The sequence below is a fragment of the Rhodamnia argentea genome, chromosome 3 (assembly GCF_020921035.1).
Source record: "Rhodamnia argentea isolate NSW1041297 chromosome 3, ASM2092103v1, whole genome shotgun sequence".
Classification (NCBI taxonomy): Eukaryota; Viridiplantae; Streptophyta; class Magnoliopsida; order Myrtales; family Myrtaceae; genus Rhodamnia; species Rhodamnia argentea.
This window is the reverse complement of record NC_063152.1, coordinates 13,879,344-13,892,193: the sequence shown is the minus strand read 5'-3', so window position 1 is coordinate 13,892,193 and position 12,850 is coordinate 13,879,344. Positions and strand designations below refer to the sequence as shown.

At 36.4% G+C, this 12,850-nt stretch overlaps 2 protein-coding genes across 2 annotated transcripts; one reads left to right on the top strand and one right to left on the bottom strand.

Annotated features, from left to right (window-relative positions):
- Window positions 1–2,779: 2,779 nt before the first annotated feature.
- Window positions 2,780–6,137, bottom strand: LOC115750986 (T-complex protein 1 subunit beta-like). The gene is made up of 7 exons (XM_048275569.1): window positions 6,080–6,137; window positions 5,798–5,909; window positions 5,394–5,522; window positions 4,634–4,705; window positions 4,271–4,386; window positions 3,791–4,101; window positions 2,780–2,906 (listed from the first exon to the last, which is right to left on the bottom strand). Exons 1-7 carry the CDS (start codon window positions 6,125–6,127, stop codon window positions 2,780–2,782), a joined length of 915 nt encoding a protein of 304 aa, XP_048131526.1. The 5' UTR covers window positions 6,128–6,137.
- Window positions 6,138–10,601: 4,464 nt separating this feature from the next.
- On the top strand, window positions 10,602–11,416 carry LOC115727583 (putative F-box/LRR-repeat protein At5g02930). The gene is made up of 2 exons (XM_048275568.1): window positions 10,602–10,969; window positions 11,038–11,416. Exons 1-2 carry the CDS (start codon window positions 10,602–10,604, stop codon window positions 11,414–11,416), a joined length of 747 nt encoding a protein of 248 aa, XP_048131525.1.
- Window positions 11,417–12,850: the final 1,434 nt, after the last annotated feature.

Genomic DNA, 12,850 nt, shown 5'->3' with positions numbered 1-12,850 from the left:
TGGTTGAGGGTTTCCAAAACCTCTTGCTCTTCAAGGATGTATAGAACCTTTCGGTGCCAAATATCATAATTGTCACTGTTCGGTTTTTCACCCTTATTGAAGTCAACCATAATGGTCTTAGATGCAGAAGCCATAGTCAATGACAATTCTATATTGACAGAATAATCGTAGAATTAATACTAGCACATCTTTCACATTAACATATATATATATAATTAATTTTTTACAGCAAAGAGCATCTTAAATAAATGATAATTCGACAAAAGACATGAAACGAAAGTTCACCATGTTCCCAATCAGTTTCTATGTTACGATTGTCTCACTATCATGTATTTAGTTCAATTTGCACAAAATTCAAGTTCTAGATGAGAATTTCATCAAATTCTACCAACCTATGAACTCCCACTAGAAAAATAATTACATTCTCGTGTAATCGTAAAAGCTTAACATGATGCGAACTAGTATACAAATAATTCAAGCATCAATTATAATAAAATACGGAATACTAGACGTAAATAAATAAATAAATATATATATACATATACTGAATTGCATGTAATGGCAAAACAGTAAATAAAATGAGTAATGGCAAAATCGTAAATAACCAGCCAAGGCAAAACAGTAAATAAGCAAAGAGCAGCACGTGGTCCAAAAAAATGCAAGGCAGACCAGTGCACCGTGCACAGTGCATTGTGCACTACCATGTACAGGCGCATGCCATGCACGTGCACATAGGCCACACGTGACCCGTGTCGTGCGCATGGAGAGCACGCGCAGGGCGACTCTTCTATGCGCTTGTGTCCTTGGCGACTGTTCAAAAATTCCTTCTTCTTTTTTTATTATTTCTTTGCCACTATTTGCGGAACCATAGGACCAAAATTTTCATTGTATCTCCGGTGAAAATGTGAGATTTATCCGAGGTCAATTATGCCACCCAAAAAAATCACATTTAAAAAAAAATGTGAAACTTGGACTTTCGTCCTTCCCAAGTCCACAAAAAATCAATTTCTTGTTATTTTTCTTTTTAATATACACCCGCTGTTCACTGTGAACATGTAGCCAGAGAACAAAAATTCTCCAATGATGGTCCCACACCACATTTCACTTTCTTTGCACATCTGGCGCATACGACGTTGCCCATAGGACTATCACCAATCATTTTTCTCGTCTCAACGAGATCTATCTCACCGTGCGATGAAAAAATAATTTTCATGAACAAAATTTCGAAGAAAGTCGACGAACAATACGGTGATCTATCGCGCTAGAATCGTTTGTAAATATTCATGCAATAATCTTAAAACTACCAGTCAAAACTCAACCGAAGAACAAGGTAGAGATCTAACCAAGGCTCTGATACCAATGTTGGAATTTAACATCGAGAAATTCTACTAACCTCTATCGATGTTTCATTGCGGAGTTTGCCCAAGAACTTTGTTGAATCTTTGACGTGTCCTCCACGAATCTTCAAACTCACAACAGTCCGAATATAATCACGTGCGGAAAGTATTCTTGATTCACAACGTAAATGCAAATCGATTCTCAAAGTAACTGTTTTTGCTTTTGGTGGGAGTGTTTGTTCTTGAGAGTGCAATGGGAAGAACGTACGACGTTCATTATCGTATGTACCCTTTCAAAGTTATCTTTCCCTTTTATAGATAAGAAGGTTGTCATTCAAAAAGCACCTCTTCGTAGGGTCCTCTCAAACACACCTCTTTGTGTACATACCAAGCACACATCTTCATGGACGTATTATTACAGAGTATAAGAGCCATTCTCTTAATTCCGCGTTAAATACTAATTATATGGCTAACGTTTTGCGTGACTTATTATAGATATCGTGCATGTAATGATATTTTTACATGTAGCTTATGCATGAATTAGGCATAAAATTTTTTGTCACTTACAATCACAATGATGTTATCACGTTTTTCCATGAAATCTGCATTTGAACCTATATATTCTGCACAAACACCAAAAAGGGAAATTTTTTTAGTAAAGTTAAACATGCAAAAACCTGCATAAAAGTTAAAATTTAGTTAAAATGGACATATGATTAAAAAAAAAAATCAGAGTAAAGAAAAGTTTTGAGAACTGGCATCTTTGCAATAAAAGTTTTGTTTTACACGAGTTGGACGTCCTTACAAATATATTATTTCTTTTAGCGCAACTTTCATTAATTTTTCATAGGCCGAGTTAGCGCTTATGACTATTTTTCTTTATCCATAGTTTGAGATGAGTTGAAAATCTATAATGAATAGATAAATTTTTTTAAAGAAAAAGATTTTAATTGCATTTAATATCAAGGTGAAGAAATGTGATAAGTTGTATTTTAAATAGATACAATGTCCTAATCTTTACGTTGTAATTCAAATAAAGTTAGTTTTCTTTGTTCCTTTCAAAGAATTAATGCAATGATTTTTTATAATAATTATGTTGTTTATCTTTTTATATACCATATATCTTCATTTTGCACAATTTTAATTTCTTTTTCGGATTAAGTGACTCTCCATATCTAATTGATTTTCTCCATGACCAACGAAATTAGTTATGAACGTGAAATAAGAGTCAAGAGCTTCTTTCTGAGGAAGCGATTGGAACTAAAGACTTTCTATAAAAAAATATTGAGGTGTTTTTTTTTTCGAATAATTTTGAATCAAAGTCAGCATTTTCAAAGTCCAACCCAATGCAAGTCTTACCTAGCATTAATTTAATTCCTCTAACTCTGCCCACGTTAATATTTTTGTTTTCCTACACCCTCACTAAATTTTCTAATTTCAGTTTACCCTCGCTTCACACGCTCCATCTCCTCTACCTTGCCATTGCGCCGCCCCTCGACCGCAACATCTCTGGCGAGTCCAATGGCGGAGTCCACGAGTGACCGCCACCGGGCCTTCCACTTCAGAAGTCTGATTAACCCAGCAAAACTCAGCAGTCCAATTACCAGCACTACAAAAAAAAGAGGATTTAGCGACGAATTTTGCCCCGAAAAATTTGGAAAATTTCGTCGCTAAATGACTTTTATGACGAATTTTGCCACGAACAAAAATTCGTGGCTAATTCGGCGTCGCAAAATTTAGCGACGAAATTTTGAAATTTCGTCGCTAAATTTAGCGACGAAAATATATTTCGTCGCTAAAGTCGTCACTAAAATTTAGCGACGAAAAGTGTGTTTCGTCGTTAAATTTGGCGACGAAAATTCCATTTCGTCGCTAAAATTTAGCGACGAAAAGTGTGTTTCGTCGCTAAATTTAGTGACGAAAATTCCATTTCGTTGCTAAATTTAGCGACGAAAAGTGTTTTTCGTCGCTAAATTTTGCGACGCCGGAATAGCCACGAATTTTTTTTTGTGGCAAAATTCGTCGCAAAAAGTCAATTAGTGACGAATTTTGCCGAACTTTTTGTGGCAAAATTAGCGACGAAATCAACTTTTCGTCGCTAAATTTGATTCGACGATTTTTTTTTTCCACGAATATTATTCAGGGATAAATTTTGCAACGAAATTTGTTCAGCCATGAATTTTGCGACGATCGGGCATGGGACGAATTTTGCATCGAACTTTTATATTTTGTGATCGTATAATAAAATAATTTCTTTTAATTTTCAATTTTAAATGTAATTAAAAACAAATTTAATTTCTAGAATTTGTATTTAACATTGATAAAGTAAGATCTAAATATTATAATAATATGCAAACAAAATGCATTCATCTACCATTCACTGGAAGAGAGAGTTTTCTGAAAAAATAAAATATCATTCATCTATCATTCACTTAACATAGATTCTTAAGTACCGCAACAACGCAATCTCTAACAGACAAGTGCAGTGAGTTGGGGTAGCCTCTTGAGGTGTGGTACTGTTACTGCAGCCCCCATTTGAAGACACTTCAATTGAGGATGCGCATTTTCCAGTTGGAGAAGAAATCCCTTGTGGCAGCGTTTTCGGAACCGATGATTTATTTGGTGTACACGGCAAAGGCTGATTGAACAACCTCTTAATGATACTGGACCCTTGAACCATTGAACCACTGATCACACTTTTCTGGCTTAAGCTCTGCACTAACCTGGAAAGGTTAGCATTTCCTTGATCTAAGTTTGTGCTGCCCTGACAGTTTAAGAGACATATCAATAAAGCATTCAAGAGCAGAGGCAGTGCAAACTAATAGCTGCTACAAATAAGAGTGTGTGCTCCAGACGTCTACGCAAAGAAACTTAGAAGTAAAACCAGCAGCACTAAAAGGCTCTTTTTTTCTGCTTGATAACTATAAAAAAACCTTTAGCCTCATAACAGCATCAACAGCCAACTGGGCAAACTGTTCCTTATCTTGAGATAATATTATGGAACTCAAAGTAGTCTTTGCAATCTTCATCAAGTCAGACGTAAATTTCTCTGCATCACCCAAGATAATTGTGAATTAGTCATAAAAGTTACAAAAGGCACAAATGTTGAACAGATGAACAAGCAAATGAGAAAGGTCGTTGGATTTAGCAGCTAAAAAACAACTGTACCTACATATATATCTCATCAGTGAGAATTTTACCACACCCAAGGATACTCGACAATAAAACGTTCATGATGGAAACACTAGTTATCCAAATGTTGGAAGCAAATCACAGGCAATGGTCAAGAAGAATACCTGCATCGTCTTTGTTATCCATTGCCCTCTGTAATAGAACATCACATGCACATTCAGCTACCATTCGATATCCTACAGAGATGAAGCACTTAAGATGACTTCGACCTTCAGATATCAGCATCAAGTGAAAGGTGGTAGAGATTAAGGACAAAATAAGATAGCTCAGAGGAAAAAAGCCCTCTACATTCTACTGCAATGATAACCCTATCTATAACAGCACCCATACACCATTTTGACGTGTGATTTATCCTGAGGACCAACATTCCTCTATACTGAGCATGAATGGAACCACCTATCATCAGCATCCACTTAGACGATTTATCTATCACAAAACCTTTACCCAACAAGTGATCCAGTGTCATTCAGCTTTCATCAAGCATGCCTGAGGGAAAGATCTTTCAATTGGACATAATGTGTTGAGCACTCTATCAATGCATAAACTTCAAGAACTGGAAGAACAAATTTTACTACAATAGAAGAAGGTTTACAAGACGAACCAAAAGAATATTGAAAATAATCGAGGATCACAAGAGGAATAATGGTCAAATCTCATAGGAAAGGTCCTGGGTCACAGATACCAATATTCACCTCTCAAACTCAGTGGAAAATATTGAAAAAAGCTTAGCTACCATGGAATAGAAATGCGTAATGAATTGAATGATTCAAAGGAAACAAGAATGGAAGATAAGGATTTCCACAAAAAAGTATAGAATCCACAAGAAACTCAAAAGGATCCCAAATAAAGAACACAAGCACAAACCAGAAATTATCGTCATTGGGTGTATCTTTGCATTGACCAGCTTCTCTGCCTCACGTAGAAGTTCTCCAGCCAAAACAATAACCGATGTAGTCCCATCGTCAACTTCATCATCTTGAACTTTAGAGATTTCTGACTCACATATTAAGAGTTTTGCCAAGACAGATACTGACATCGGTAAGCAAGCAATAAAAAGTCTTCCCTATCTACGTGAGGCATACAGCTCTACAGGTTTCCTATAACTTAACTTGATTCTTTTATAAGTAGTATACTTAGAATCAAAATCATTAATTTCCTTATCCCCTAGAGTTGCTTTCAGGAAAATCTTCTAGTGCCAGAAAAACATGCAACTATGAATAATGAGAAATTTTTGTAGTATAACAGCACTTATATCATATGAATGATATCGACAAGGACTTTAGCGGCCGGATTGTCAATATGAAGAGATATTAAGATGGTGGCACCATCATTTGTAACAGTAACTTCCCGGCCTCTGCCTGTTGATTGCAGAATCTTATCCTGAAGTTATGATACATCAAGAGAACCAACTTCAAATCACATAAAAAAGGCTAGCCATCTCCAATCCATAGTTTACATCAAGCAGAATTCCAATTTACTCTACATGGCAGAGGCTAACTTATGCAAACCATTCCAGATAGACAATACACTCAGAGAACTGTAAATATTACCATTCCCTTTGGACCTGAGGTGGTCTTGACCAAGTCTGCAATTGCCATTGCTCCAACAAAGGATGCCTAGAAACAAAAGTTGTAAATTCATAAGAGGAGATGACAGAGCAATAACTCAACACTCTGTGCATTCAATTTAAAACAGTTTCAAAATGATAATAATCACCTACACACACTCAAGTCACTCAACTCTTGTCGCCAACGTGCATATTTGCAAAAACATTCGCCATTTGTTAATCAAATTACTCAGGAGGGTCGACACTTCAATCCACTAAACCAACCAACGGATCCCCACATTTCCCAACATGAGGGTCGACACCATCCCACGATGTCATGCATAAAGCTTAAAATTTGGATAAAATAGCTTCGAACCGAGTAAATCGACAAATAGAACAGAGAAACAATAAAAACGATTGATAAAATCTCCATAACATATTAGCAGTAGCATATGCTGCCCACACAATGCTTCCTCTGTCCCCAGATAAGCTTCCAGACATCAAATCAAGCATAGAGTGAAAGGGAAGTCGGAAGGACCGTACCTACAGCCATCGACACAGATCCTCAGAGAGAGAGCTCGAAAATAGCCAGTTTCTGGCTACTGCCGGTCGTGGACTGCCGATTGATGGAGGCGGTAGGTCGCTGGAGACGGCGGTGCGAAGGCGACGGCGGTTGATGCTGGCTCTGGTGGCGAAGGTTGAGAGAGAGAGAGAGAGAGAGAGAGAGAGAGAGAGAGAGATAGATTTGGGCTCTGGCGGCTTGGTCGAAAGGTTGGGGATGGAGAGGGAAAAGGAAAAGAAAGAACGCGGCAAATGGATTTTGTCTGGGAACTTTAGCGACGAAAACATATTTTTGTCGCCAACTTAGCGATGAAAACGTATATTCGTCGCTAAATTAGCGACGAAAAAAAAATACGTCGCTAATTTAGCGACGAAAAATTTATTTCGTCGCTAAATTAGCGACAAATAAATAGATTCGTCGCTAATTTGAATATTTTATTTTTTATTTTTATTCGTATTGTATTAGCGACGAATAAACTTTCCGTAGCTAAATTGAATATTTTTTTTTTCATATTATATTAGCGACGAAAAGAATAATTCGTCGCTAATTTGAATATTTTATATTTTATTTTTATTCATCACTAAATTAGCGACGAATATTTATTTCGTAGCTAAATTAGCGACGAATATTTCTTTCGTCGCTAAATTAGCGACGAATATTTATTTCGTAGCTAATTTAGCGACGAATATTTATTTCGTCGCTAAATTAGCGACGAATAATTTTTTTCGTCGCTAAATTTAGCGACGAACTCGATTTTTCGTCCCTAATTTAGTGATGAATACTTTGTTTCATCATTAATTTAGCGACGAATTCTTTTTTTCGTCGCTAAATTAGCGACAAATAAATAGATTCGTCGCTAATTTGAATATTTTATTTTTTATTTTTATTCGTATTGCATTAGCGACGAATAAACTTTCCGTAGCTAAATTGAATATATTTTTTTTCATATTATATTAGCGACGAAAAGAATAATTCGTCGCTAATTTGAATATTTTATATTTTATTTTTATTCATCACTAAATTAGCGACGAATATTTATTTCGTAGCTAAATTAGCGACGAATATTTCTTTCGTCTCTAAATTAGCGACGAATATTTATTTCGTAGCTAATTTAGCGACGAATATTTATTTCGTCGCTAAATTAGCGACGAATAATTTTTTTCGTCGCTAAATTTAGCGACGAACTCGATTTTTCGTCCCTAATTTAGTGATGAATACTTTGTTTCGTCATTAATTTAGCGACGAATTCTTTTTTTCGTCGCTAATTTAGCGACAAATAAACAGATTCGTCGCTAATTTGAATATTTTATTTTTTATTTTTATTCGTATTCCATTAGCGACGAATAAACTTTCCGTAGCTAAATTGAATATTTTTTTTTCATATTATATTAGCGACGAAAAGAATAATTTGTCGCTAATTTGAATATTTTAGATTTTATTTTTATTCATCACTAAATTAGCGACGAATATTTATTTCGTAGCTAAATTAGCGACGAATATTTCTTTCATCGCTAAATTAGCGACGAATATTTATTTCGTAGCTAATTTAGCGACGAATATTTCTTTCGTGGCTAATTTAGCGACGAATAATTTTTTTCGTCGCTAAATTTAGCGATGAACTCGATTTTTCGTCGCTAATTTAGCGACGAAATAGTTTATTTGTCGCTATTCTTTTTATTTTTATTCATATTCTATTAGCTACGAATTTTTCTTTCGTCGTTAATTTAGCGACAAAAAAATGAATTCATTGCTAATTTGAATATTCTCTTTTTTATTTTAGTTCGTATTCTATTTTCATATATTTTCAATTTCTTAATTTATTAAATTTGTTTATTTATTCCATTTATTATTAAATATTTTCTTTCTATTCTTATTTTTGAAAAAAAATAGAATTCAAAATAATTCGAATTTGGGAATTATATCCTATTGGAAATTTTGTCGCTAAATGAGCAACGAAAAATGGAAACAATCTGAAGCTTCTTAAAATTAGCAATGAATTCTATCCTATAGAATTCAAAAGAATTCGCTAAATTAGCGACGAAACAATCTTCATCGGAAAAAGAAATCATCCTTGCCTCGGAAAAAGATCTCATTCGCTAACATATTATCCATGCTCCATCTCACCAAGAATAGAAACATTAGCATTAGACTCCTAAATGTATCAAAAGTAGATGTCACAATCTGAAGCTTCTTAAAATGTATTGCCACCGATCATCAACATAGAAATAGAAATGAGCACGAGCAATATCTTATTATATAGCAACATAGAAATTGACCAAGACAAATGAAAATAGAGAATGACTTGTAATTTGAATTAATAGCATATGAATTAAATATTTATAAAATATTAAAAATATCATATCTAATGTTTAATACTCTTAATTAAGACAATAAAATTCTAAAAATTAAATTTTGTATGTGACAAGACAATTACTTTGAAATTGAAAAAATAACCATGTCAAAAACACTTCCCCAAGTATTTGCTTGAATTATTTATAGTAGAGCATGGTTAATCCGATGAGAATTGCAAATTTCGTCGTTAATTGTATAAATTAACGAAGAAAATATGTTGGACTTTAGTGACAAAAAAACATATGTTATTTAGCTACGAAAATCCCTTTCGTCGTAAATGTTGCGACTAATTTTGCGACGAAATCGATTTTCGTCGCTAAATTACGGAAATTGGTTTACCGACGAATCACCTTTTCGTCGCTAAATTAGAGACGAAAAAATTTTTCGTCACTAATTTAGCGACGAAAAACTTGTTTGTCGCTAATTTCGTCGCTAAATTAGTGACGAAAAACTTTTTTGTCGCTAATTTAGCGACGAACAAGTTTTTCGTCGCTAATTTCGTCGCAAATTAGTGACGAATTTTTTTCGTCGCTATTTTTGTCGCCAAATTAGTGTCGAATTTTTTTTCGTCGCTATTTGCGTCACCAATTAGCGACGAATATAGTTGCGTTGCTATTTTCGTCGCTAATTAGCGATGAATTTTTTCGTCGCTATTTTTGTCTCAAATAGCGACGAATTTTTTTTTCGTCGCTATTTTCGTCACAAATTAGCGACGAAGTTTTTTCATCGCTAATTTTCCGTGGCTAAATCCTTGTTTTTTTGTAGTGCAGAAATTCGAGCAAAAATGACCAAGGCTCCGTGGAAGGACAAAGAGAGCCAACCTCCCATCTCAGGCTATATGACAATGAACTCCTACCCTAGATCTGAGATCAGGGCTCTGGTCAAGCGCGGCTGAGTACAAGACTCGAGGCTCGTGCAAAATTTCGAGCCTCGATGGCGGTGGCAAGCAAAGCAGAGGGTGAGTAGAGAGGGGAAGAAAGGGAAGGGCTTAGTGCTGCGACCTAGCTTTGGGTGATGCCATATTGGCCCTCGCTGGAGGAGGCGGAGGCTTGGCTGGTGGTGCTTGTGTCCGGTGGTCGGGTTTGGGGAATGACTGGCGGTCCATACTACGATGCATGAGTTGCAATAGGAGTAATGATAAAGTCGAGAATAAATTTCATGTTGTAAATGGGAATATGTTCGAATTTGAAGAAAGCCCAACATAGGAAAATAACTAAATTGATGGAAATTGTCCAAATAGGAAAATCATTAAGGGTGCATCTAGTGAAAATGCAGTGGATTAGGTCACATACGATATGGAAATATCTCCATCCTTCAAATATATTGTGAACAATATATAATAGATAAAACTTGTGCAGGGTGTATATCAAGAGAATAGTCTGATTGGTTGATTGTACCATGTCAAGATTCTTATCAGATGCATGCGATATTTTTTTTCCTTTTCTGGGAGATTTGAAAAGGCAAAGGAATATATGAGTTAAGCATATAGTAGAGAATCTCGAACTTCCTCTGGTGTCTTGCCGCGAGCCCATATAAGCCATTACCGGAGGAAGCAATCTCAACACAAGTCCACGCTTCACCGAATAGAGAAAGAAAAGAAACGACAGAAGCCATGCCAGGTACTTCGAAGCAGACCACAGGCCGAAAATATGATAAGGATTACATCAGTCTGTTGCCCGATTGCCTAATCACCCACATCTTCTCCTTTTTGCCCACGAGGGACGTCGTCAAAGCTTGTGTTTTGTCGAAAAGTTGGCGGTCTGTTTGGACCACTATCTCGGATCTCAGGTTCTCCGTCTCTTCTTATGATGATGATTCGTTTGTGGATAGGGTTTTGACGTTGTATGAGTGGGCTAAGGTGAAAAAGTTCCACCTTGACATCAGAGCAGAGCTCATCTACCCCTTTCAGATCGATTCATGGGTTCGCTTTGCGAATGATCATCAAGTGGAAGAACTTCATCTCAACCATTATATCGGCCAGTTTACACGTTGTCTCCATTGCTTTATAATTGCTTTTCGTTGACAAGGCTATGTTTGAGCGGCTGCAGTTTCTCATCTAGCGAAAGGATCAGTTGGAGTTCGCTTAAGTCCTTGTCCCTTCAAGACGTGAGCTTGAGTGATGACGTGCTTCAGAAGATTTTGCTGGGCAGCCCTGTTCTGGAATACTTGAATTTGAAACGATGTTATGGTGTAAAAGGAATTCATTCAACGAGTTTGAAAGAGTTGGTGATTGTAGATAACAACGGATTGCGCATTTTGACTCCTCAATTACTGTTATTGCGTGTGACAGGTCATTCTCATTATGAGGCAATAAGACTTGTTGAAGCACCACCCTTGCTTGAAGCCGAATTAGATTTCTACGGTCCCCACGAATCAGATTTCTGCCTGCTGAAGGAAATGCTTTGCAAGCTGCAGAATGCTACTTGAATTCTTCTTAGTTCTTGGTGCGCTTGGGTAAGCATTGTTACCTTGCTACATAATGGACGTTATCTTTTCCATGTAGCTTTTCACTTCGTATAGTGGACATCGATCTGCCAAAGCTTGTGGACATTTAGGGGTTATATTGATGAATTTTCTATGAGGAAACGAGTACTGGATTGTGATTGTACTTGAGAGAAGTTCCATCGATATTTTATCATTCCAAGCTATACTTTGCCAACATAACAAATACAAAGGATGTCACGACAAACTTTTCTCCTAGTGATCTGACTTTATCTTTTGACGTGGTTAGGTTATGGGGACTCAGAAGGTAGAAGACGTGCAGGTTTCGCTGCCGAATTGCAAGTCTCTCACCCTACACGTTCCCATCCTCGATTTTGGCTTTCATGCTATGGCAAATATGCTGGCAACTACACCAAATTTGGAGAAGCTGGCTATAATTCTTGAGCCATTTCATTCGTACTCGGTATATTCTCTAAACTCTAATTCACAGGTTAAAGATATTTCAAAGGATTCACTGGAATGTACCTTCCAAAGTCTATGCTTTCTTTTGTCTCCTCGTGTCATCAATTTATGAAACTAGTATAATTAATGCCCTAGTAGTTTCAATACTATCGCAGCCTATGTTTGAAATGCCCCCTTCACAATACTCCAAAAAAGTTTCACCACAATCTTGTGGATTCTTGTTTGTCATGTGTGTGTGTGTGTGTGTGTGAATGCCACTGACGGTGATGATTAGAAGCTTGTTAATTTCTTTTCTAGACCAAGATAGATTTAGTCTAGAAATGTATGACAATGGACTGTGCTCACATTGATAAACTCGGGTGCCAGAATTTTGGTTTTCCCTTGCTTATGATTTCCTCGGATCTGATTACTATGGGTTAGAGACCTGATTTTACAAGAGACGATCATTTTTTTCGGGTGATCGAGATATTAAAGTGTGGAAACTAAGTTGTGTTCTATTTGGAACTTTCACTTTGTATTTTATCCGTGTGTAGGATACACCTGACTTAGACTCCTCCAATGTCGATCATGACAGCTATTGGCATCTAAAGAAAAAGTTCAAGCGTTGGGCTCGACATCTCAAGAATGTTGAGATTGTTGGATTTTGGTCTTGTTTAAGATTCAAATACGAGGAAGTGCTCACGTTGGTAAAGTTTCTTCTTGGACATGCTTGCGTGCTGGAAAATATGGTCATCAAAGTTGTGAATGGATCACACTATCTTCAGGTAGTCGATTCACACGAATTGCATAAAGTGGCCCGACGACTTCAATGTTATCACAGAGCTTCTAAGCATGCCGTAGTTACACTCTATTACCTGGAAGAAGAGTACGGGAAGCGCTGGAAGAAAGGAGTTCGAGAAACAAAAAAATGTATGTGCATTGGCCGTAAAGATGCCTGATTGGAATAGGAATTACTAT

What these genes read in the sequence shown, in the direction of transcription:
- LOC115750986 (XM_048275569.1), bottom strand. Translation starts at nt 6,127, where the DNA reads ATGGCAATTGCAGACTTGGTCAAGACCACCTCAGGTCCAAAGGGAATG. An exon ending in GGATAACAAAGACGATGCAG is followed by an intron (nt 4,387 to 4,633) that starts GTATTCTTCTTG and finishes TGGGTGATGCAG; the next exon opens with AGAAATTTACGTCTGACTTG. An exon ending in ATGCTGTTATGAGGCTAAAG is followed by an intron (nt 4,102 to 4,270) that starts GTTTTTTTATAG and finishes TTAAACTGTCAG; the next exon opens with GGCAGCACAAACTTAGATCA.
- LOC115727583 (XM_048275568.1), top strand. Translation starts at nt 10,602, where the DNA reads ATGCCAGGTACTTCGAAGCAGACCACAGGCCGAAAATATGATAAGGAT. An exon ending in CTCAACCATTATATCGGCCA is followed by an intron (nt 10,970 to 11,037) that starts GTTTACACGTTG and finishes GAGCGGCTGCAG; the next exon opens with TTTCTCATCTAGCGAAAGGA.